The sequence below is a fragment of the Macrosteles quadrilineatus genome, unplaced genomic scaffold, assembly GCF_028750875.1.
Source record: "Macrosteles quadrilineatus isolate MER2022 unplaced genomic scaffold, UCM_ALF_1.0 Scaffold_15__1_contigs__length_3749704, whole genome shotgun sequence".
NCBI lineage: Eukaryota > Metazoa > Arthropoda > Insecta > Hemiptera > Cicadellidae > Macrosteles > Macrosteles quadrilineatus.
This window is the reverse complement of record NW_026542608.1, coordinates 180,584-207,896: the sequence shown is the minus strand read 5'-3', so window position 1 is coordinate 207,896 and position 27,313 is coordinate 180,584. Positions and strand designations below refer to the sequence as shown.

The 27,313-nt window shown below is 33.3% G+C and overlaps 1 protein-coding gene across 1 annotated transcript in view; it reads left to right on the top strand.

Moving 5' to 3' along the window:
• The window catches only part of LOC129005076 (neural cell adhesion molecule 1-like), a 57,788-nt gene extending 52,587 nt beyond the window's left edge, over nt 1-5,201 (top strand). Inside the window, exons 9-15 of the mRNA XM_054433868.1 lie at nt 431-561; nt 2,385-2,526; nt 3,069-3,148; nt 3,400-3,622; nt 4,170-4,282; nt 4,440-4,680; nt 4,933-5,201. Coding sequence (XP_054289843.1) covers nt 431-561; nt 2,385-2,526; nt 3,069-3,148; nt 3,400-3,622; nt 4,170-4,282; nt 4,440-4,680; nt 4,933-5,201 — 1,199 coding nt within the window. The remainder of the gene's footprint in view (nt 1-430; nt 562-2,384; nt 2,527-3,068; nt 3,149-3,399; nt 3,623-4,169; nt 4,283-4,439; nt 4,681-4,932) is intronic.
• Nucleotides 5,202-27,313: the final 22,112 nt, after the last annotated feature.

The following is a 27,313-nucleotide window of genomic DNA, read 5'->3' as shown; positions in this document are numbered from 1 at the left end:
GTACATTTAAACAATTAAACGACAGTAGGCCTTAGAACAATATCGGTGAGTGGTTCTACTCGGATGGATGTTGAGTCAAGGTGCTACTTATTACTGTAAATTTATTTAAATAATTTTGTGTTGCATATCTAGATTTTAGTAATAACAAAGCTTCAAGATTTTAAGTGTAGATGTACTTGTGACAGTAATTAGTGAGTTAGTTTAATTTAGCCAGTTTTAAAATTAAGAGCGTGATTTTTGTAGCATCAACAAAATTTGCGACTCAGAAGTAAATATCTAATTTCAAATCTTTTTTCTTGCAAGTCCATATATAATATATTTACAATATATGTGTTACTGACGTACAAACGATTGTTCTGGCCCTCCAATTCTTACCTAGGCATCGCACATTATTGTTTTACTGCCAACTACAGTAGCATTGTTGCCACAGACCCGCCCGTGGTGTCCGTGTCCCTGGGATCCAACGTCGGCGTCTCGTCTCTCCGCGAGGGCGACTCTGTGACGCTTACCTGCGACGCCCGGGCCTTCCCTGAGGCCGACCGCATCACTTGGTACCATGGGGTGAGTCACCAGTCACCAGCCACAACGATTGTATAAAGCATGTCTCAAAACTACTTCGGTAACTTAAATTCAATATTGTTTAAACGACACTATACACTTCCAGTCTCAATATAGTGGATTTGCAGTTGCTTGGTAAACTATTCTCTAAAGGTTATGTATGATCTAGTCTATACATAAATCTAGTTGATTTTGTCCCATAGTTTATTTTTATTTTCAGATTGATTTAAATACATCAATTAAGTATGAGGCTGTGTATAATTTACGAAGAATAGTATAATTATTTCATCACTAGGACGTAAAGTGCCTCTCTCTTGAAAATACATTTTGTCCATGGGATACACTATATTTTCCGTCATATTGCATAATTAAATGATAACCTAAGCTAGTAAACGAAAAATATTTTTAATGTAGAGACAACCTCTCAAAGCGACTTCCAGCTTGTTCACAATTAATTGTGCTAATGTTAATAAACAGCTTCCTAGGGGCTAAAAAGGCTTTGCCACTTTAGACCTGACTTTTTAGCTGAAGTATGACGAAAAAAACAATTTTGTTGTTTAAATTCTTAACATACATGTAATACTTTTGTCATCTGTCTCGTTTCTTAAATATTTAATCACAACACTGAAAAACATAGTTGTTTGTGCACATAATCATAACTGCATTCAGTTATGTGCTTGAGACAAATCTCTAAGTTCGGTTCCTTCAATCCCTCGAGGGAATTCGGAACAGAAAGTGCAAATTCTATTTGCTTGAGTTATGCGGGTGTTTCCACGGTAAACAGAGGTGGAATGGTAACGCAAAACAAACAAGGCGGGGAAAAGCACTCGACCGTCACGGGGTAAATAAACCGTCAAAATATCCACTTCCTAACGTTTGATGTTGCCTACTTTGAGGGGAATAGCTGAGTAGACTAGAAGCCAACTTTTCCCATGTGTAAGCGGAAAAATACATTCTTCCGAAGATGTTGTCGATTTTCAATCGTCAAACAAATACATGTTAGTCTTTGATATTGCACTGTCTGTTTTACTGCAGGAAAACTGAGTTATGAAAATAATTCAAACTTTATTTTTCAATTGTAAGACTTATTTCTTAACAGGTACATTATTTTGCTATATTCCTTACGTTAAAAAGTAATTTGTGATTTGAGATACTACTACATGGATGTTATATAGAGAAAATACCAAATTCGACTCATAATATGGCTTGGAGTTTTACGTCGTCTTTAAGGTAGTTAAATATATTTCTCGTAGACCAAAGAGGCAGTTCGAGTTCTGGAGATGGTTATTGAGCGGAGCGAATCGAAGCTCTTATACTACACTCCTGCTTTTGTTTTAATATAATCCTCCTGAATGGCTGATGCGATCTGCATGAAATTTAGCACCGTCATAGTAACCAACTATGGAAAGGTGTAAATCTCAATTGGTACAAATCAGACTAAAGGGGTTTTCTCTGCATGAATTTTAAATGTTTAGAAATTTAACATGGACCTTTTAGGTTTATTGGTTCTCATTACAGTATTTGCTAGATAACAAAACAAAGGCAAACAAAAGAGTCGTATGCCTAACATATGTTAGTCAACAAATCATCTAAACTATCACCTATTTTTTTATAGTATATTACAAATACAGAACAAAAAGGAAGAACACTCAGATGCAGATAAGTAAAGTTGAATTAATTTAATACGACATGAATAATCAAGTACCTTTAGAGTCTTAAAAGTATATAGTAAACAATAAAAAAATACTTTCATGATTAGTTCAAGTAAAATGTACCTGCATTTGCAGTAACCTGTGAGTAATTGTTTAACCATGTCTCTCATACAGACCAAGATGATGTCACGTGACGAGGCAGGGCGAGTGCTGGAGCTGAAGAGATTGTCCAGAACCTCCTCAGGAGAGTACGTGTGTGTCGCGTCCAACAGCGAAGGAGCCTCCAAAAGTCCCCCTATATATCTGGCTGTGCAGTGTGAGTAGTCATGGTTTTGGTCATTGTATACAGAATCGATAATAGGAATCAAACGTTTGGGTTAGCTCCGGTACTATCCTGTTGGCTTTACTAATTTTACAAATAAAAGTTTACGTCATGTTGTAAGATAAATAGCTTTTATTCAATCACAGCCTGAAAATATAAATATAAAAAAATTGGACAAGTGAACATAATAACAATTTGATCACATGCTTGAAATAAAATAAAAATAAAAATATATATATAAAGACAACACCTGAATTTACAGTATGTATCCTACTGTATTCATCTCTTACTTTTCCCTTACTGTGAGATAGTTAATAACAGTTATAGTTCGGCCGCTTAGAAAGCGACCTCCTCCAACATTGGTTTAGCATTAGCGCGCAGGTCGTTTTCTAAGCAGCCGAACTATAGTATATGTACGCCCTTATTTACTTGATTTTTGTGCATTGGTTATAGATAATTTTGCCAAAATTTTTAATAGATCCTATGCACTATAAAAATGCTATTTTCCTGTGGTTTCTTATTTTGAAATGTTCCAGACGCCCCAGTGTGTAGACCAGGCACCGAGAACGTTGTGGTGGGAGCTCTACGTCATGAGACGGTAACAGCACGCTGCGAGGTGAGTCTAGACAACGCTTAACGCATTCTGTCACGCTTGTAACTGCGATATTTATACTAATAAAGCGTAATAGTGCAAGTGATCAGTATTCGATAGGAAATTGACGAAAACATGTTTGAGATATTATCTGTAATTAATAATTCTAAAAACAATACTGTAAAATCTAGAGTAAATAATAGACGAGCTTCATAGTTAAGCTTCAACGGGTATTGCCACTACTGTCAAAGCACTCACACAACATATCTACTCAGGTGCTGGCGGACCCAGGGGGTGATACGCTCAAGTTCTCCTGGACCTACAGCAAAGCCAAGGATGTCCTCCCCATCCCCTCAGACAGGGTCCGGTCCCTAGGACATGTCAGTTTACTGAACTACACTCCCATTGTGGAGTCGGACTTTGGCACCCTGGCTTGCTGGGCCTCCAACCCTGTGGGTCGTCAAGTCAAACCTTGTCTGCTGCATATTGTGCACGCAAGTAAGTACAATCTGCAAGCCACTTTCTCTTGTTTCTATTTAATGATTTATTGGTGGAGTATATTGCCTACAAAGAGAATATTTTATAGATGCTTAATTAGAAATGTTCCACATTTTCTCATTGATTTGTTGACTACTTTAGTGACAATTTATTTTTGGTCATTTTAACCATTTTGATACGTAAAGCTATGAGTTATATTATTGTTTAACGTATATTTGTCAATGGTAAAAATTATGCAGACGAAGGTTAAAACTAATAGAGTAGAAATTAATATGGAGCCTTGGAGTGGTTACTCCAGGTTTTAAGTAAATCATAGATCTATAGGTGTTCTATTGAATGTGCTTTACTATATATATTTGCGAAATTAACAACCCGAATGGAACCCAAAAACAGATCTAAAGAACTCAACTTTCCCCCAAGCGGAATCGGTTTTTAGATGTAACATGGAGCAAACACGGTTTGTTTGATAATAATTAAGTATATACCACTTTGTCACTATCGATATATTAATATGTTATTATATTAGCACTGTCCTTGCACTGTTTAGAAGCCCCAGAGCCACCGCGAGACTGTGGGGTCCACAACAGCTCGGCGGGTCGCCTAGAGGTGGTGTGTACTGCGGGCAACGACGGTGGACTGGCTCAACACTTCGTACTGGAGGTATAATCACTTAAATATACACTAAGACTACCTTTTACTACCATATTTTAGCTGAAAAGCCATCTGCTTGGGTACCACGAAAAATAAAGCGTGTAAATCACCGAAAAATCATACTGAACATTACAGTTTTTATGCTAAATATTCTAAATGACCTCAGGTTCGAGAGACGGACCGACAAGCGGACCAAGCGACCCCCGGCGGCAAGGGAGGATTTAGTGTGGGAGCTCCTCTCTATAGAGACCTCGGCAGTGTTCCTCGGTTCCTGCTGCACTCTATGGAGCCCGGTGCTGAGTACCAGCTGCTGATATACGCTAAGAACGCGATGGGGGTCAGCGAGCCTCCTGTGCTGATACAGGGTGTCAAGGTTTCATCAAACTTTGAAAAACTTGCACACTCAGGTATAGTATAAAAATGGAAATGCGATTATTTTGACGCACGTTTTGCAGCAATATAAGAAAATAGCTAGACCAACGATGAGATAGTGAGTCGTAATGAGTGTATTTATAGTGAGTACTTAACATCATTGAATAGACCAGTAATATCACTAATACGTTATCAGTGTTTTGTAGTTGTATTTAATATGGAGTTTAATGCAGTAACAAATTTAATAAATTAAATTAGGTAATATGGTGACGAACGTTTGTGTGCAGGTTCAGTGGTAGAGCTGGCGACGATGGCTGCTGACTACATGCCAGATCTGCTGGTGACGGGGCTGCTGGTAGCTGCTGGAGTTATCCTGGTGTGTGTTCTGGTGGTTGCTATGGCCACTCTCATGTCCTGCCGTACACGTCCAGACCCCGGGGCGGCTCAGTTCCGTCTCAACAACGTCCACTACGGAGGCGGCTCCAGGGCGAGCTCTGCCAGTCGCGAGAAGCGGAGAAGTAGAGCCAGTGTCCAGGATGAGGGGGGTGGGGAGTGACTAGTATGACGTCACTTGTGGACCTTATTTATTGTACATATTGGAACAAAGACTAAGTGAAAGACAGATGGACACTATTATCGTTGTAATTAACCGATGTATATTTGGACCGTACATTGCATACATCTAGGACTGCTCGCTAGCTATTAAATGTGTGGTAAATGTATGAAAAATGTATTATTTAAAAGGTATAACCATTTTTATTTTTGTAAACTTAGATGTAATATATATAATAATACACTCTATAAGTTCCTAGGTCTTACCTCTAAGAAAAAAAAATTACTTTTTCATCACCAAATAATTTAAATAGAACTACGGATAGTCCTGTAAACCGTATAGTGAAGTCTAATTTTACACACTAACTAAATTGTAATTTAACATTTTTAGTTGTTTGAATGAACCATACATCTAAATATATGTGACAACGTAATGAGTAAACCGGTAGTCGACAATAATTATTGTATAAAAGGCCTTTTCGTCCAAAGTTAAACTTAGGATGTGAAATATTCTATTTAAAACTCAAACGCCAATTCAACCTCTTGTAAAGCTTGTGAATCTTTGTTTGTAAATGATCCAAAATTAGTGTTTCAGACAACACCAATTATTGATACTACATGCTAATTACACAGTCAGATATTGTTAGTTATAAAGGCGTGTATGTATGATTGCACGCTGTCGGTGGACAACCAAACACCAGCCGGATACGAAAAATCTTTCAAATTGAACTAGTAATGTCGAGAAAATGTCTGGCTTTGGCTCTCTGGGCTTATTGTATTGCAATACCCACTGCACCACGCACCAATGATGCCAACCAATATTTTAAGGGATCACGGTTGTTTTGATATTTGTATCACTCCGTTCGTCGACTTTGCATAGGTCGTATATTATGCACTTCATTTATAATAATTTAAGACCAAGAAACCGAAACTTTATTTTGTAGAAAAAATATTTATGGGCTATGTGTGTTAAAACACAAGAAAAAGGTGTGTTTAACTGATAAGAACTCTCCGTTTCACTGTTAGCCAATTTAAACTAGGATAAAATGTATACTTAGAATTACGTAGGGTTTTTACAAAATAAAGATTTGTAATGTTCCTCAATAGTGCGCGTACACAACGTTGTCATTATAGTACTGTACCGTAATTTCATTGTTAAACTGTATATTATCAAGTGTATATTTATTTTTGTACTACCTCAGTGTTGAATGTTACCTTTAGTTTGGATATAAATCAAATTAAATAAACAAAAATGTGTTCAGTTTCGTCTACTGACCAATTTTACCTCAATAATAGCTATTTATAACAATGTAAGCCACATTATAAATTAGTGCACAGTGAGTTATCAGTGAATGTATTGTCCTAGTTCCAGGAAACCAGTCGCTTTGATATGCATTGGTGATATGAACGTAAGTTGATTGGTACAGATAGGTATAGTTTATTTGATGAATCTATCTTTGACGAAAATATATCACTTTTCAAACACTTAGTTCATTTATATAACATTAAAATATGCCTAATTGTTGTCTCCTTTAAATTAGATTGTACTATCTCAAACACATGCAAAACTATACTCTATAAACTGTGGAGCATTCATGTTATGTAAATGCTATATTTATAACATATTCAACTATGTGTTTAAATATACAGTACCGTGTCTTAAAGATAAGTTTTAGGAATGAAAATATACGATACTAAACTCAGCAAGTTGAGACTTTTAGGTTACCTGACAATGTGCTGATGTGGAAGTTTCTATTTTTGGTTTGATATTCAGGTTTACCCTTTTCCTTAGACCGTCATTTCCATGCAAAGGAGGCAAGATAGAGTCCATTGAACCAACCTTAAGAGATATCAACTACACTGGACATAATCTTATCGTCTCTTGAATAGTAAGTTTAAAATATAAGTTACACAGACATACAACAACAAGCATAGACAACAAAAAGTCATAGACCAACAAGAAATAATCACTGGCCAAATGCGTAAAACATAGTTTTGGTCAAAGTGTTACGGTAGTTTAAGTAATATACTATGATATCTTATCAACTATTATTTTATTAAAACGTTTATATTAGCTCGCTATCTTTCCGCATCAAATTTAGCAATCGATTTTAATCTAACATCCTCATAAGCTAGATACTTGAAACTTGAAACATCTGTTTACAGTTAAAAAGGTTTTGGTCATGTATTAACAGGTCATTAATAAAAGAGATTTAATATATTTACACTTAATGACTAAAAAGAATAAAATAATTTATAAAAAACCTTTTAAAGTACCACGTTTTTAAACAAACTAAAACGTAGAAAATAATTTATAGAAATGTGGGGAGAATAAAAAAAATACTTGTAAGATTTAAAACGAAAAAGTGAGTTGAATGCAATAAATACCACCGCCGCAGCAAACCTGCAGACTAAGCGAATTTACATTTGCCCGTATTATTTATAATAATATAATATTTATTATTATTTATAATATTTTAACCCCCTTTACCCAATTGTTACGGATAAATTGAAATATTAAAATTGCTTATATAGTTAATAACATATAGAGTCTAATTACAACTCAAATCCGTGGCAAGCACAGAGCAAACCATATATATATAATATATACAGGGTGGCTCGTCATCAGTGTTACACAAATTTGGTGGTGTAATTACGAAGTAAATTTGTGATGATGCATATAAGTGTTTCCAACTCTAAAATTAAGCTTCCCAAACAAGTATTTTAAGTTTAAAAAAAACCAAGATTTTAAACACAACACAGTAATTTCTCAATTACATGTAAATGGATTTGAGTAGATGATGTAGCTTTAATGTTCTAAATTCAATATTAGTTGGTTAAATTATAAATCAAAAGTTAGTTTAGTTGTACTCATAATTCGTGATCTACAATTATTTGACTGACATACTTCATACAATCGTTGAGATGCCTTCCAAATATCAAATGTCCGATTACATCAAGTAGACTACTTGATGTAATCGGATATTTGATGACTACTGTAGTCATAAACATTTGACCATATGAGGAGGGGTCCGAACGCCACCAAAATGGTGGAGTTACTTTGTATATCAAGTACAGATTCAAAATTTGTATATTAAAAAAAAAAGGAAACCACACAACTAAACAAACACATCCAAAATTGGTAACACAAAAATAAAGTACTGAAGAGAAAATAGAGTTAACAAAAACAAGCTGTAGTGTCAAAAAGAAGTAATAAAAAGTATATTAGCCCAGAACACAACACTTAGAATACACACAGATAGAATAGATGGTACATAATTAATGGTAAGACTTTAATGCCCATAAGAATAAAATTGGAACTTTGGCTTGCAGGGCGTATCACTTTAGTATAATCATTAAGGAATCTTTTGAACTTTCCTACTTTTGACCTGAATAATTAGTAAACCAAATTTTAGCCTTCTATACGGGTGGCGTCGTCCTGTAATCCAGCTACTAGGAGGTCACGAATTGTGGATATTTATAGGCATGCACTGTGGATGCGATACTCCCTGGTGTGGATTAACGTCCGCACGAGTGAGTACCACGACCATCTGCAGTACTATCCTGATAATTAGACAAATTCGTATATACCAAGGAAAATGTGGTTCGGATTCCACTATAAACTGTAGGTCCCTTAGTTGCCATTAGCTGTATGGGCTATTAATTAACAGCTGTGTCTAAGGAATGTCGGCCTTAGTCACTAACAAGACCTCAAGATCGCGCCACTCATCCTACACTCATCTCCATTCACACTTCGCTTAAAATACCTACTATGTATGGTCGCAATTTCATTGAACAGTATTAACAGTATAGTCTGAAATTCTGAGAATCAGTGATGAATAAGTAAGTCAGTGAGTGAGTGAGTGAGTGACTGAGTCAGTCAGTCAGTGATGGACTTTTAGATTTTTATAAAACTTGACGGTACACACATAACCCCTACGACGAAGTTGGTAGGTAAAATTTATTCCTTTAGTTTTCAGAATACGTAATATTATTTACATTCATGGGGAGTAAACACACGAGGACAGTTTTGTTGTAAACAGATGTTCCACCCAAAACCTATCCAATTTGTCTGAAGGCAACAAATGGCACAATCGACTGTGCATTGAATGCGAAATGAACCTACATCTCCTACTTTGGTCCGTAAACAAATGTGGCATAGTTTTATAATTGAAGTTGTAGTTTTACGTTTCTAGTATAATTTATGACGTTAAAATTTTTAAATTGGTATAATTTACTTCCTAATGGAGGTAATTTAAAATTGGCTCTTTACACCAGTGTATACATTGCCATAATTTCTAAGACATTCGAGTTTTACTAATTAATCTTTAATTTTTTTAGTTCAAATAAATATTAAAATTATAATTATAGTTAGCTATGTTATGGTTACCTTGTGTCATGGTTTGCATTGATATACGTGCAGCGTATACATAAAGAAAAATGCTCTTCTAAAAATTGGATAAAATAATATCCAAAAAACCTTTGAAGTGAACGAAAAGAAAAGAGGACTGGTAATGGGCTGGAAATATCCTGATAAATGTTTTGGCACATCAATACCTCATCGTCTTAAGGGATTGGAAGCTTAGGCATAGTGCCTATAAATTTGATCTCATGAAACAATAGAGGTAGTTTCTTTGATTTATTTTTGAGACACAGTATCCACATGATTTATAAAAGTAAAATTAGTCAGCAGTAAAACTTGCACTTAGGGATTAAATCTGAAATGTCTTTTTTTGTGAAGTTTGTTTAACTTTCTTTAGCTAAAAAGAAACAATATTCAGCACGTTATTATGTTTTCTGAACTGTGGTGAAAATATACACATTTGGTTTCAATAATTCGTCGTATCAAATAAAAATAAGAAATAATGGTTTGAAAGAAGGCGTGTAAAGGCTTTTAGTCCAAGAATTTTAGGAATAATAAAGCCATTCGACCTAACAAATTCGGACTAAGTGGAAACTTTGCACAGTTGTTTAGTAAGCCTAAATAAATAAAATTTCTAAAGTCCCCATAAATCCCTGCTGTGCTTCAGCCGAATGCGGCTGAGGCACAGCCGGTATTTTTGGGAACTTTTGCCATTTTCATCAACTAGTCTCACTGTGCTTAACTGTGCAAAATTTCAAGTTAGTCCGGATTTTAAGGTTCAATTTCCTAATATTTACCGACAAAAAATTATACCGGGAGTAATAACGTAGGTACCACTTAAGTTTTTAGTAGTTACATGGTAGTGATAAAATAGTAAGTGGGCTTTAAATCATAATACTAATAAGAAAAATGATTGTTAATATGATTAAAAAATGAATATCCATTTGCTTTGAGTGGATTTTTACTAAAAATATATCCTAAAAATGTAAGATTCCCTAGTTAAATAACTTAAAATTTAACGAGTACTAGGTTTACTGCTATAGGGAGGGTACTAAAGTGTATATTTATGTTAAATATCAATAGCTTAGTATAAAATAAATAAATTTGCCAAGTTTGATAAAAATACATCCATAAATAAGCAAACTGCAACAATTTTATTTTCCTCCATAAGAATAACATGGGAACTTTTTATTTAATACTAACTTTTATTATTTATCTCAATAACCATTAGAGATAGAGCAAACCTTGTAATAAAAAAAGATGTATTTTTATACGTTCTTTAACTTTTGTATTTTCAAAAATTCTCTAATACCAATAGTTTGTGAAATATTGTCAAAAAAGTGAAAATTAGCCGCCATTTTCCAAGATGGCGGCTGAAGCACAGCAGGAATTTATGGGGACTTTTGAAATTTTATTTATTTAGGCTTACTAAACAACTGTGCAAAGTTTCCACTTAGTCCGAATTTGTTAGGTCGATTTTCCCAATATTCTTCCACTATTTTCTAAAACCACCTACATAATTTTTTGGCCAGAAAACTATTCTCGCTGTTTTGCTTTTACATTGGTTTACTGGTTTACACGCTTAAACCTTATTTTCCAATAGTACTGTCAGATCCCCCATACTTTATTGGGAAGTGTTCCGTCTTACTGTATCTTAAAGTAACATTAAGTGACATAAAATCCTTTCACGATGTTTTATTGTGGTTCTTATAACCAAACCTAAACAGTTGCAGGGCTACAGTGTCTATGGTTTGATAACCAATCAGAATGTACTCACGTTAATGTCTTTCCTCAATATGTGTTTTTATAGTATGCATTTCTTTACGAAAAAATCATAAAAAGCTATTAGTTTTTACATAATCCGCAAAAAACGTGAACTGGGATTCTAAAGCAACATACTAATCTGAAATTGCATGACCATGACATTTTTATTAGCCAAGGGATATAAGTGATTGAACTGATCAAACATCTTCTCTCTTGAGCAATCATTATAAATTATCACAAAGTAGCCTAGTGATAGAAGAAGGCAGATGCCATCCCTTACGATATTTGGTGAAACTCGACTGCAAATAATCATTCCTTTGACATTGATACTCTGAACACATTAAATAAATAATATATCAACTATTATTTAGTTGCTGAGAAACAGATCAAAGACATCAACAAATAGTAAAGTAGGTACATCTCGATTTTTAAATTCATTTAACGATTACAAAAAGTGTTATGCAGTTAAACTAAACACCAACTATTTTCGAGCCACAAAATAATGCAAATATTTTCATTCTAATCAAATAAATACAACCAGCTGTTCCTAAACCAGCTGTTGGTAACCAAACAGTCAAATATTAATTAGAAATGGTTGATGGATTCCATCTTAATCAATGATTTATCACAATGAAATGGTTTAGGACAGTACGCCTACATTATGAACTAAGGATAAAATCGATGTAATAAATAGAAACAAAAGTTTAGCAAAGAGTTGGGAACTTGGTGCTCCCTGGAGCTTTGGCCGATTTGTCTCAGAGCAACAAATGCTGCATTCGACCGTGACCAGAATGAAAATATTTACTTTCTCAGCAATTTTAGGCTTCTGATAATATAAAAGAAAACAGAGTTAGTAGTTTTGTTTGGCAGGATAATAAAAGTAATAAAACTGTTAATTGAAACTGAAAGATCTTGAAGTTCTCGACTCATACGTGACATAAAGGCATGTAAGAGAATAATAATAAATTAGAAACTTAGAAAATCGTAATTCTATCATAACAAAGAAACTCAACGCACTCATTGACATCGTATTTGATCTCAACAAATATTTAACCTTGGTTGGTGAATATAGTAAACATCAACCTAACATAGGAATCCATATATAAAGCCCAAAGTACCCATTAACTTTTGAGAAAACTACAAGTCACACCCCCATAAACCATTTACTAAAAATGTTCGTCATGACGAGAAACCTTGCGCAAAACTATACATTCTTTCATAAATTGCCCTTTAAGGTCGTTATTCCTCTCTAAGGGGAACTTTCCATATACCTAATGTAAAAAATACCTCAGCTGTACTTATTTCTTTGTTATTATTTCAATTTAATTCTGTATTCTGTTTTGTTTATTTCTGATTTTAACCAATCAATAGTTTCATTAATACTCATAAAGTCAAACGGGGTGAAGCCCGTGGGTAACAGCTAGTTAAGGATAATGTCCTTTTTTCTAAGAAAGTATAGTTACTTTTAGCGAATTTCTCATATAAGGAATAAGGTATTACTGTAGGTCTCTAGTAACACCTGGACCCAGGATTTACTTTGTCGGTTTGAGATCCTAAGAAGCCAAAAACACCATTCTTTCAAATTCATACATATTTATTTTAACATTTCACATTTTCTTTTCAAACCATTTTGTACAGCTTAAAAAAGAAATAATTTAGTGTAATGAAGCATTGTTGTATACCTAACGGTTACGGAATAGATTAAAAAAAAAGGTAAATTTCAATTCCTCATGTCATTCTTATGGAGAATAATATTTCAATAAAAACACACCCTATAATCTTCCCTGTAGTATTTTCCATATGGTGGGGGTATTTTTCACATGTAAACTTTCAATGGCAAAATATTAGGCCTACTATAAGTATTTTTTTTTTTTCATTCAAACTATGCAAGTTCCAAATTCTTCCACTCTAAAATAAACCCACGGTAATAGCTCACAGGAAAATTTGTAGAAACATGATTTGGGAATGCCCAAGTTTAGGTCATATCGTAAATGTAACGTATAGTTGACACATGGATTACATATGGAGTGGTAAAATTGTAGCCAAATTTAGAATGTCTACGATTAACGTTACCTACAATGACACTTTTAAATTCACTTAATAGTTGTTAATTTCTCACCCAAGAATGGTATTTTGTGCAGTTTTATTGATTACTGAACACAATAATTATCTAATAAAACCATCGACTTACTGTAATTTTTTTTAAATGAAGATCAACGTTCCTCTGACATTCTGTTGTTTGTTATCAAGCTAATAATTTCTCGCTTTAATTAGGTATGATTAATACGTGGGTGTTTTTTAAAGTACTATAGGCCTACCTTTGCTAATAATTATTAATTTAAAACCCCCTTTACAATGGCCTAAGAGCTCTATTCCTAAGACGATGAGGCATTGAGGTGCCAATACATTTATCAGGATATTTCCACTCCATTACCTGTCCTTGTTCGCTTGCTTCTCTTCCTTGCCTTCATCAATTTATCCGCCTTCTCTTTATTTTAAGTACAAAGTTTTCCAATGAATTAAAGAACCTTCTGCAACAGAAATTTTGCCAAATAGTCATGAACGTCTTACAAATAGTGTAATTATGTTAATTTACTATTTCATTACGCATAGCTACATCTATCTTCGTTATAATAGCTACTATTTAAATAATGCGAAATGCCTTTACCAATTTCATTGCTTGAAATACCGCAAAAAATGAACGAAAAACGTAAAAATGAACAGGCTTTAACACCATTGACTATATAACACTATTGTTAATTATAACACTAACGTGTAGGTAAAGCTAATCTCTAAACCTAATTTTATTAGCAAATCGGTAGTATTTGTGGTCATCATGATGGACATTGGTGAGAGGACTTTTATTAATAATAAACAATCCATACAATTCGTATAGCGCCTTTAATCTTGTAATGTAATTAAGACTATCAAATCTTATATGGTCTCATAAGGAATGGTCAAATTTATTTTGTAGGTACTAAACAGAATAATTTATTGTAATTGGGTCAATGAGAGTAATGCAATTAGTTTACTGAATATCCACTACTCAGATTACTTACTGAGTAACATGCGGCACTTTAACTACAAAATTACTAAAACTAAAAGAGTTTTATCTAGATGATACTCAAAATAAAGGTGAGTTATCCCATTAATAAAAATAACAGTTTGGCAAATGTGAACGGGTTAGTGGACATTTTGTGGAATATATGAGTTTTATTACGCACTTTCCTAGTTTTACGGCCACTGAAAGAGGTTTATGACCTTAATAGTTGATCCTTTATAGGAAGGAGGACCGTCTGGCGTGCATAAAATAAACATAACAAGAATTAACTAAGTATAAACACAAAATATAACTCAAAATTAATAAATAAAAAATGTTACGTCACTGAGTTAGTACTTAACATTTTTAAGTTTGGTTTTTAATAGGTTTAAGAGGGTTGGTTACTTTAATTATCCCCGAAATATAAAAGAAGTTTATTTTCATAATGTTCAAAATTAAATTAAAGCATTTAATTAAAATCCTTGTATAAAATAAAAGTGGTTTATCTAGCCTACCTTTACTTTCGTCCTAGTTCATGATTGTTTACGCGAATAGCGTCGAAACCATGGTTGTAGATAATAAAACTATTTTTGAACTGGGACGAAATTTAAGGCAAATAAACCACTATTGTTTTATATTTGTCTTACCAGTTCAGGGGCAAGCCACAACAATGAGTAAAATCAACTACAAATGTATTCCAGAGAGATAGTTATCAACGTGTGGCTACCAACCTTTATACACTACTACAACTACTTAAGCCTTGCTGGATACTACACTAGAGGTTAAGGTTCATAACTATTTGGCCTATGCTTTATAGGTCGTAATCAAAATGTCTTCGTCCTCCTTATTTATTATTTCATAAGTACCCATACATTCTTCTGGTAGGGCTACGGGGTACTTGTCGTTTTTTTATATTCATCCCAACACATGATCTTAACATTGAAAACCCGACCATAATTCACTATCCACGGGAATTTGTCATTCCAACCTTTGCCTACAGGGCGAGGACGGTGTCTCGAGTGTGGGTGTGGACTGTGGAGCAGTGTAACGTTCGAGCACAGACAAAGCATTAAAGTATTATATTGTCTGTGGTTCGAGTCTCACGAAGTAAATATATTGAGGTAAAGGCAACTCCCCCATACTGACACCTTCCTTTTTTATAAATAATATTGTTTTATAAATTGTTATAAATATTGTTTTATAAATTATTAATTTGGTTTAATATTGTCCATTATCTAATATTAGACACTTGCCCTTAAAAAACAAATACTATTATGGTAATGAAAATATAAAGTGCATATTCATTGTTCATAGTATTAATCGCAACTTGGATCATGTAAGTCCAACATTTTTTAATAATAAATAAAATAGGACAAGTAGTATGGAATGAGTTTGTGTTATACACGTGTGGTTTATAAAACTCATCAATGTATAAAGTGTTCAGACTATGAAGTTAATCTCAATACACCGTTCTATAAATGCCTGTACCGCATATCTGGGGTGGTTTGATGGGCTGTGCTCGTCAGGGATTATGTGAGCTATAGTCAGGTATGCCAATACATTTGGTTCACTCAAATTATAGATCATCTAACGGATTCTGTAGGTATTTAAAAGAAACAATCAACCTTATGAACTAATTATGAGTGTTCTCATGAACCAGAAACATGCTACTAGAAAGTTAAGGACGATCAGCTGACGTTACCATATTATATTATCTGGAGCAGACGTCTAGTGGTTGTAACTCCCAGAACCTCTTGACGCCAACTGACAAATCGATTTTTTATTTAGATCAAAGCCTACATATGCTGCGATGCCACTTCATTATTTACATGCGCTTATAAATACATTATTGAAGTATCTATCAAATATTCAATTGCTGTAAATAAGACTCAATGATCTTGTTTTTATCATTAAAACTTAAATAAATCATACATGTTTTAAGGAAGACAATCCTTAACAATTTATGACCATAGAATTAAGTCTCTAAGAATGTAATCATTAAGTTTAAGTATATACCAATATAATATACATAGATAAAACTGAACAATCGTTTTGGTTAAATATCAGAAACAAAGGTCTAATTACAAGTGTTTTCATGTCCACGGATTTAATCAAAATGTAAATTTATCTTGGTGAAATCACTTGGACGCTCAATGAATATTGACGAGGGCTACAATTAGTTTCACCAGACAAAATCAATTTATTCTAACATCCTTTCATGTCAAACTTGATTGAAAAAAATAACTCAAGATTATAATAGTTCTAAGAAATAGTTTGTCTTATTGAAGCCAAGTAGGTTTATACAATCCGACTTTTAAGGTTGGAAACTGATAGTCTTTAAACATGTTTTACAGACCTAAATGGTTTAAAGAGGACAGAACCCAGAAATAGTATTGATATTTTTTTATGACCTTACTATTTTAGAATTGTGATCAAGTTCACCTCACAAAGCTGTTTTTCGTATGTATATTTTTGATCGAATTAGTCCATCTGATTTTTAATTATTTTACCATAAAAATCCCAATGAATTTTTTATGAAGAAAATATTATTTTTGTTTACTATAAATAGGCGAATAATGTGTATTATTTGCATTCTGAAATAGCTGTTCATTGTAAACATATGATACACACAAGAGCGTTCGTTTTCAGTTTCGATAACTGGAGTGGAGTGATTTATTACATTATCTTTGAGTTGACTCTTTTAATTCATCGGATATTATGACTGTTATTTGTACGCCTGTAATACTTTGCAAACTGTTTTGTAATTGTATGTTTTAATAGGTTTACATTGGTTAACTTCCAAATTAATATTTTTTTTCGAAACTTGTTTGTTTTATTTAGACTTATTCTATCTAAATGTGGTTTAGTATAAAAAGGAATCTCTTGACACTGATTTGAAGCATATAAGGCATAGGCTATACACTTAGAGATTAGAGTAAAGGCTATCCTATTTTCGTCTTGCAAACACTTAAACTTAGCCTTTGAAACTATAATATCTAGCCTAGAAACATATCTTAGCGTATTCAGAGTGTTTATGTACAGTTTTGAATACTTTTATCTTGTTTACGTTACCTCTACATTTTAATACATTTATAAGAGTAGATTTACAACATTCATACAAGAGTTCATTGGTTTCGATAACATCTTCTGAAGGCCTGGCACAAAATTGTGTTTATTTACAATGGTTGTAACCAAAAGGCTGTTAACAAATGCTGTATAGCATATACATAACCAATTCTTGAAAATGGTAGAATGTTATTACGTATATAATTTATTTTATTCCACATATTAGACTTTATTTTATACTATCATGGACACCGTATGTTTGTAGGCCTATATTTGATTGTTTTACCTCTTGAAACACCTCGAGCAATTTTTGGTCCTCTGGTACTCAAACGAAGTAAAATTTATCAGTCACCATGATACACCTCATAACCTCATAGCAGTCACCGTTTTTTAATTTAACAATTGAATGTTTTTTGTTGTTGTTTTATTTTGGAAAACTATAATTAATTGCTGGATTTGCCGACTGGAAACTTTGAAGGTTTGACCAATAGTTAATTACCCTAAATATTAAACTTATGATAAAACTAATTCCAGAAAAAAACATAACTGCTTAACTAAATCCGACAAAAGATGGCATAAAATAACTATCGAAATACATATACATCAGTTCATGAACAGTCTTTTGTAAGCATAAACAACCATTCCTTGCTGGATTGAATATCTGGATGGAAAATACTCTCTACATAACAGTAATGTTCAGAATATTTATCCTTAATGAGGCTTTCAATAGTTTTATTTGGACGATTGAATATTGTATTGATACAAAAGCTACTTCGAACCCAAAGCACAAACTCATTTGTAAATCTGTAAACATGCAGTCCGTTTTCTGAGGGTAACAGGAAATAACAAGAGTTGGTTCGATTGTTATTGTTCACAAATCGAAACTGCAACAAAGGAAGCTTTTGTGTGCGGTGTACAAAAGTTTACGACGCATGTACCTGAAGTTCAAACACTACACTTTTTGCTAGCCTAGTGGTTACCGTCTCGGACTTCGGTGCGGGAGGGACGGGTTCAATCCCCGGCGCATCCAGAAAAATTTAATGGCTTTGGACCGCTTTCCCTTAAAAGTGTTTGACTTCGACTTCATTACAAAAATGCAATTGGCGTAGATACGAAAAAAGGAAAAAATACACAAAAGACAATACTTAATTTTCAATTAGGAATAACACTGTAAAAGATTCTACACACGGTGCAAGGAAAACCATGATAGTAAAGTAAAAGATATTGAAAAATCTTGAAAACAATAATCGCTAAAAAAGTAAAAATACTTGTAAAACTTGGACAACTTTGAAGTATATAGAAAAAAAACTCCTAAAGAAAGTGTGAATACTCAAAAAAGAGTTTGTTTAATGTTATCTTTTACCTTTTTTTTATTGCTTAAAATGTTTTGATTGCGTGCTTTCAGTAAAGTCATAGATTTGTAAAATGTCGTTTCAATGTGAAACTTAAAAACAATTGCTAACCTAAGAAATGTGAGAGAGAATCTCACTCAGTGATATCTGATATTTTTGTTAGACTCTTGAAGAAAGGCATGTTTGTTTTCTTTTTAGTAGGAAAATGTTTTGATTCGAGCTACTTACGTACCTTACTCGTTCCATTTTATAAATGTAGATTTTTATGGTTGTATTGAGGGCACGGCTTTACAATTCTTCATTTAAGAATTGCACTACCTTACAATATAAAACAACAATATTAGAATCATCGTTATAGTTCCTTCAAACAATCCATTATTGATGTAAAAGAGCATTAAATATTTTCATAAGGGAAATTATGGCACATGAAATTATGGTTCACTTGATGCTTGAATATTTTTTACCTCAGATTTCCTCTGAAATGTTTTTTAAGGCAATCAGTTAGGCTTGTTGTCCAGGAATAAACGTATTGTAACATTGATAATATGTGGTTAAAGTGTTTGTTGTCTAAAGACAAATGTGATAAAAAGCACAGCTCCTCTAACAACCATACAACTACATTACCTCTGTCCACAAATCATAAGCGACCAAATACATTTCAAATGAAATGCTCCCAATATCTACAATCAGAAAGAGTCTTTCCGGAGAACCCATTCCAATTTTATGCATGTCTGAACATGAAAAGACCTTCGCTTTTATGTTGCTTTCTTTGTAAACACAACGATAAGAGTGCTCTTAAGAATCCAATCCTTTAACTTTTACATACACGTTTGGACGAAGAATCTCTTAATACATTTGATTTTGTTTTGACTGAAGTATCGGGTAAAGGAAACCTACGATTTTCTATAATTAGAATGCACTACGGTTGGTTCTAAGATTTTATGTATGTAATATTTTTGGATAACTTATTATTTAGTTATTAGCATTCTCATATTCAAACTTGAAATAATCACCGCATCTGAAGCAGATTTTAATATATGTGAAAACTCCAAAAGTTTAAGAAATGAAGATTGATTTAGGTGTAACATTTTCTTTAGATTTAAGATATAAAGGAAAATGTTTCTACTTAGAATACTTTTGAGATCCAGTACGTTTTAATATAATAGTTCAAATTATTTAACAACACCATATTGGTAAGATTAATATTATATTTATTGACAAAAGCTGTATTGGATCTCAACTAATTGTGGTAGCCTTTGACTTTGTAATTGTGGTGAAGGAAGAAGTAAAGGCTAGCAGTTCAGATTGTGGGAACCGTTTGTGGAAACTAGACTTATATATCTGCAATCCTAAAATGTCATGGGAAGCGAGTCCACGACGTAGGAAGTGGTGAAGGAAGTAGTAAAGGCTAGCAGTGCTGGTTGTGGGAATCGTTTGTGGAGATAAGATTAATGTATCTGCAATCCTAAAATGCCATGGGAAAGCGAGGGAAACAGGTCCATGACGTAGGAAGTGGGGAAGGTAGTAGTAAAGCCTAGCAGTGCGGAGTGTGGGAATCGTTTTAATTGAGATTAATGTATCTGCAATCCTAAAATGGCATGGGAAGCGAGGTAAACAGGTCCACCACGTAGGAAGGGGTGAATGAAGTAGTAAAGGCTAGCAGTGCGGAGTGTGGGAACCGTTTGTGGAAACTAGATTAATGTATCTGCAATCCTAAAATGGCATGGGAAGCGAGGTAAACAGTTTCACGACGTAGGAAGTCGTGAATGAAGTAGTAAAGGCTAGCAGTGCCGAGTGTGGGAAACGTTTGTGGAAACTAGATTAATGTATCTGCAATCCTAAAATGCCATGGAAGTGAGGTAAACAGGTCCACGACGTAGGAAATGGAGAAGGAGGTTTTGAATTGAACAGTGACTTGATCTACTTTCGGTTTATACAGTCTGTATTTGACAAAACCAGCTCCAAGCCCGTCGGAAGGATTTTGGATTTTTCTTAAACAGGAGCTCTGTCAACCTTAGGATTTTTACCCTGGGTTAATTAGCAGAATTTTTTTGTTGATTTTTTTTACTTCTTATAACCCCCCTCTTTTGCTTTACTCGTTTCGTCTTAGTCATTGTTGAACCTTTTTTTAGATATTCTGTTTTATAATCTGCTAACATGTTCAACATCTGTAGGTTCCGTGGACACTAAAGCTTTGATGACAGGCCGATGTACATCAAAGTAGTCGATATCGCCACGTACTTATCATATTGTACATCACTGCTGATATTGCCACTGATCAAGCTCATACACTAGTGCTTTCTCTTCACCAAATAAACAACATACTTTCCATTCAAAAACACTTTGAACCAATAGCCGAACAATTCAGACACTTCAGTCAAATCGCAGGTTGAACCCATATTAGTGGTCAGCATAAGAACTGAGTAAATTATCTTAGTAGTCTTTCAAAGTTATCCAATACATGGTCAACCACTCTCTGACATACTTGTCCAGGTGGTAAAGAATTAGTAATGAATTAGTGGGTCAGTCATCAGTGAAGACTTTACCTTTATGTTTAAATGCATTGAAGGACAATAGGAAACCTTAATCAGAAAGAGGTAAATTAATACGATTTCTCATGAGGGAAAATATGTTTTAGTCATCGAGATTTATGAGTTAGGAGATAGGTGTTTTACGATGAGGTCAAGTTATATTTTAAAAGCTTTTGTTTTAAAATATATCCACAATATATTGTGTCTACAGTTAATATACAAAGGAGCATTTTGTTCATTTAAATTAGTTTGCATAACTGAATTCTCAACGTTGTAATTTGCGTACTTCTAATCATTCATTGGTCAGAATGACAACTAAACCATACCAAATTTAGGCAACTTTTATTTTTATTAAAAAATAATCAACAAGCAGCTCGTAAAATCGTACGTGGATTAAATTTTTTTCATACATGTAAAATGTTAGTCATGTTGGTTGCCCAACATTGTAAATAATTATTTTTAGAAGATGATTGTATGATGGTTTGTTTTTAATCATATATGTTAATGGAAAGTAGTTTTCACTAGCCAAATCTTGCGGTTGGCAGTTTCATAGTTCACCATGTCGCTTCAGTAATGCCACTAAGCCACTAACATCCTACATTTTAGTAGTTAAACACAAAAAATTGTGTTTGTATAAAATGTAATAATGAGCTTAATAAGTTCTTAAATTACGTTGTCAATTATTTAGTAAAATGTGAACCAGTAAAGGAAGATTTTATCGGATAAACCGCCTTTATTGCGCGGTTAACTAACTTTATTGCTACAGTAAGAGGTTTATGGTGTTCATATGTAACCTTTGTCACGTTCATGGGTCGATACAATATAGCCTACTTACGTGACTAACATAGTCAACTTTATTAAAAGTATAACTAACTTGTAAACACTGACGTACTTTATTATTAAGTTAGGTTTATATTATAAGCTCTTAATAAGTTAGGTCTCAGACAATAAGTAAATTCTTTATATTGATAAAGTCCCCGAAGTGGGTAAATACCATTGTTTATAATGCTGTAAAATATTGATATAATTTATAAAAAAAATATGTTTACACTAAATAGTAAATACTTGACTTTTGTTTTGTCCCTAATTATTTATTAAAAAAAAACATGGTTTCTGAAATGTTGGTACTGTTACGTTGTTCGCTCTTAGTAAAAACAACAATGCCAAGTAACTATACAAGAAAGGTTTTTTTTTATAGTGTGATGAATGTCACTGTCTTTATTATTTTTGTTAATGCACCACAAAAACGAACATGTTTTCTTAATTAATGTACCGTAGATAAATGGCCGTGATTTAAGGACAATTTAATTGGTTTCTCTGGTAACTTTAATATTGCATCCATGGTACGAAGCTCTGGATATGCTAAATACATAATGAACCAAACGTAAGTAGATGATGTCATATGTCTGTTTAAAGGTAATCAGAGGTAAATCGAACTATTTATCTAGCATATCAACCCCGCTCAACCAAAAATAAAATTCAAAAGTGAAATTGGACGTGACAATAAAATAAATTACTTGTATTTAACAATAAAAACAAAATAAAACAGGCACCAGTTTAGCATTTTTCACAAGACAACCTAGTCCAGCCAAAAAAATACACGCTACTTTCAACCGCCCAGTTTCCCAGGAAATTAAAGCTTTTATTTCATGTATACATAAATTAAACCATGACTAACATCAACTGCAACAAAGACCTGAAGAAAATTCTGCAAGATAATGGCTATGACAGCAACATAATAGAGAGGATAATACAAAATAATATAAAAAAAACATGAAACGTGTCCTGAACACTTCCAGAGATAAGAAGAAATTTGACACACTAAGGTACAGTAATTGGCTTAAGTACAAAACCAACTATATCTATATAAAAAAACATGGTTACACAGTTACAGAAACTTACAGAAACTTCAACAAACTAGGAAATCTCATTAACCCCAGGAAATAACGTAATGGTGGCAAATTACAGCAGACACCACTGGGATTTTTAAAATTATATTGTAATGAATGTCCAAAAAATACCACATAGGACAAACAGGGAGATAATTTAAACCCCGTTTTAAAGAACGAATCCTTAAGAAAATGGTCACCCAAAGTCAAACTATGCTGAAAATCTCATGCAATATAATCTCATACAAGACCATAATTACAGTTCTATTTAAGATAATTTGCAAATGTTACTCAAGTGCTAGAAAAGTTATTTAATGCCACACTTGAGTATTATGAGATTTATAAGGAAGTACAGGGTGAACCAAGTAAGGTACTAAATGAAAATACTAACACTCTAAGAAATGCATTGTTCGACACTGTGATATAACTGAAATGTCAATGACGTGATGGTAGTGGCCACAGCGACGACGACGTTCCCGATCTATTGTCAAAAGCATTTTGTGTGTAAACTATTGCGTGTTATAACTGTTTGATTTTAATATTCAAGCAATAGCGAATTACCTGATGATATCACTGTATTAGCGAAACACGTAGTATCTTCAGCAAATTGGAACGTCAGAAAGTAACATTGAAATCGTTGTTGTAGTTTGCTTGTTTAATGATATATTTTTTATCACATTTGGCAAATTGATTTGATTTTGTTTCATACCTTAAAAATTTTTACTAAAAACTGTTTTCCATTCCCCGTAGTAGAAAACTTGTTAAATTTAATGTTTTTAAATCTGGAATAAATATAACTTCCTGATGGAAATATTTCAGTTAAAATCCAATCAAACAAACAGAAATTTGCTTAGTAAGATGTTTTCTGCAGAAGGGGTATTTACATGCTTAAATGTTGTTAAAAACAGTTATAATCTGGCTATTATCTTCTAGTGTTTTACCCATAAAAAGTGCGAACAATCTTTTGCGATTTTCGGAATTTCCTTAATGATTCACTTTTATTGTTCACAGTAAAGTTCCTTACATCATTGTAAGAGTGCGAGTAGAGAGAGGACAAATTGCTAAAAGAACTTTTACGATAGCGTAGCATTACCAGAGGTGTGTACGTTTTTACAAAGTTAAAAGCAGACTTTGTTCGACGTTGTCTAATGAGAGTATGGACATGAATACAAATGATGACACGTTTGATTCCAACCCGCCTTACACACGTACAGCTACATGGAATATAAGTTGCTTAAAGCCGTGCTGTTCTCTTAAATATATGCACAGTTTTGTATATCATACTATCATACGTTACGACAACTAACGCTTTATTTTAAATTGTCTGGAAAAAACACATCCTGTCATAAAATTTATAATTATTTCAAAATATTATAACTTATCCTCTTTTCGTTTTATAAACATGTACTCTAGCGTACATTTTTAATTCACCTATCAAGGTTACACAATCTTTAATCGACATTAGTTTAAACTATTTTATATTCATTTTGCAGTATTCCTGAAAAAATTTCGTTGAAATATAAATGCTTGTTAGTCTTTGACATTTAATGAAATAACTAGTCAAAACTCGTCAGAGATGATATTTTTTAACTGAGAACCATATTCAGCAACGACAGCGACGAAGCCAGAGGCAACTTGTGACATATTACAAGTACTTTGGTTGTGACATATTGGAATCTCTCAATGTGACGAACAAATAGATTTCCTTTACGTATAATGTTCATGTATTTAAACCCGTCAAATAAATGCCATAGTTTTTGTTCTTGGATTCAGTTATCGCAACATTCACAACAAACATCTGTACGAATCAAAGCCGTTACATAAATTAAAATTACCCTGTGATAACCAGGAATCTTAAACGTGTAATCAGGCGGAAACAATTACGATAAAATGCATATTAAACATCGGTAAAGTAAACATTGCAACAAGTATTTATGATCGAAATTTCCAAATTTTGATGGTGCGTAACGGTTCTAAAAAATATACCAAATAGATGCGATTGAACATGTTAAGGTTTGAGTTTTACAAAAATGCTTCACAAAAAAATCAGTGAATTCAGGGAAAACAGTTTAATTCAAAACATTTGTTTAAAAGCTGTTAAAAATAAATGGTTTGTTTTAGACAAGCGTTATTTAACTATAGTTTTGGATAATACTATGGCAATTCTTAATTTTTGAGGTCGTGATGATAGATTGCAGGGAGTTGCCACTCATACGATTGTATTACTAACATACAGTATACAATGAACCTATGTGAGAAACAACCTAACTAAGAAAGCCACAAACCCATAAAGTCTTCATTAGGATCTTGCAGGCTAGATGATTTCACACAGTCACAATTTACAAAAGACAGTCGTAGAGAAAGCTGATACCTCTTTGACAAGTTGTTCTGGAAATTCCCTCACTTTGTAACACGAGTGATCCTTTGTAGCAACCATTAAAATCTCCAACTCCGATTTGCAACTGACTTACACTGTTACAGTTGACAAGGTTTCCTTACAAAGCTTTCATGATTATTACAATAATATGCTTGGAATACTACGTCTTCACATCCCCACACTAACTTAGCCACCCACCCCTTCTAATATAGAAACCCACATTTGAAAGATTACTAAACAAATTAAAGCCAACTGGCATTATAGAATCAATGAATAAGTCACACAATTTGGGTGATTTTGAATGATCGAAATTGCCATGCTTATTATAAAGAACTAGTTGTTATCCATGCCTCGCCACGGGAAGAGAACGCAGAGAAGATGGGAATATAATGCATCACAAAATCTGCATATCCAAGAGAATGAGATTCTGGATCTCTGATAGTTAGTCCAATGCGGCGTTCATCATTAGTCTCATCATTTTGTCCAAGGCGATAAAGGCCACGTACTAATCTTCGTCTTCTACGGGTTTCAAAACTTATTCTTGCTGCTCGTGGCATTTTCTTCAACCATGGAAACTATTATTGAATTCTGATAGTTATTTGTATCCAACCAAAAATACTTGTTTGATATAAAACAATAACAAACCATGTGTTGTTTGTTTTTATTCAACTAACAACATGGACACATGACGCGAAATATCTCGACACTTTGACAAATTTCACTACCACTGAAGTCTGGGCTAGTACATTTTCTTCGTAAGAAATACATTGGGATTTTAAATGGCCTGTAGGGCAAAGACCGAGCACTTTTATTACAGTAATTGGTGAAAGGGGGTGTCTACACAAAAAATACTTAATTTTGAAACATCGTATGTAAAAGTCCGTCCATTATTAACGGAGGAGTAGTGTTTCGTAGAAAACACATTCACCTATTATATTTAAGGATAAGCGAGGATCGATTTACCCAAACTGGAAATGATGAAACGGCCTAAACGGGTAAATGTATTACCATGTAGATGTAGCCGCTGAAGGACATAAAAGAAATCAATTTTGGCAAATTATTTATTTACTAAAAAAAAAAACGTTTTCCTTTCCCTGTAGCAGCAAACTTAAGTAGCCTACTTGTGAAATCTAATAAAATAGGCAATAAATATGACTTTTTAATGGAAACATTTCAGGTATGATCTAATCATATATATTTTAAATTCGCTTAGTGGGCAGATTTGGTGTCCGGGTGTATTATTAAAAAGTAACAGACATAAATAAACTAATAACTAAGACACTGTCGATTCTCGATACATCTACAATTTATCGCTATTAATGCTTTGATAAACACAGTGCATAATGAGATACTTTCAACTTAATTGTATTTATACATGTACAATATAGTTTATACTACAGTAGTTCGTTCACGTGATTGAATTTTTTATATTCGCCCAAGGTAATGTAAGAAGGTAAACAATGTCGAGGACCAACGATCGAATGAAAACAAAACTTGTTTTGTTTTAATACAGGTTTGTTATGAACAAATACTTGGAGTTTATGTTTAACTAACAATTCCAAAAACTACAAATACATAACTCCATTTTATCTGTCTTTTTATCATACGAACTTAATTTGACTCAGCTTTGAGATGATTTACAGTAGTAGAGATTTAAAACAAACGACTTAAGTAACTGCCAATTCTTATATTTGATGTGTTAACCTTCAATAGAAATTTAACAAAAAAATTTTG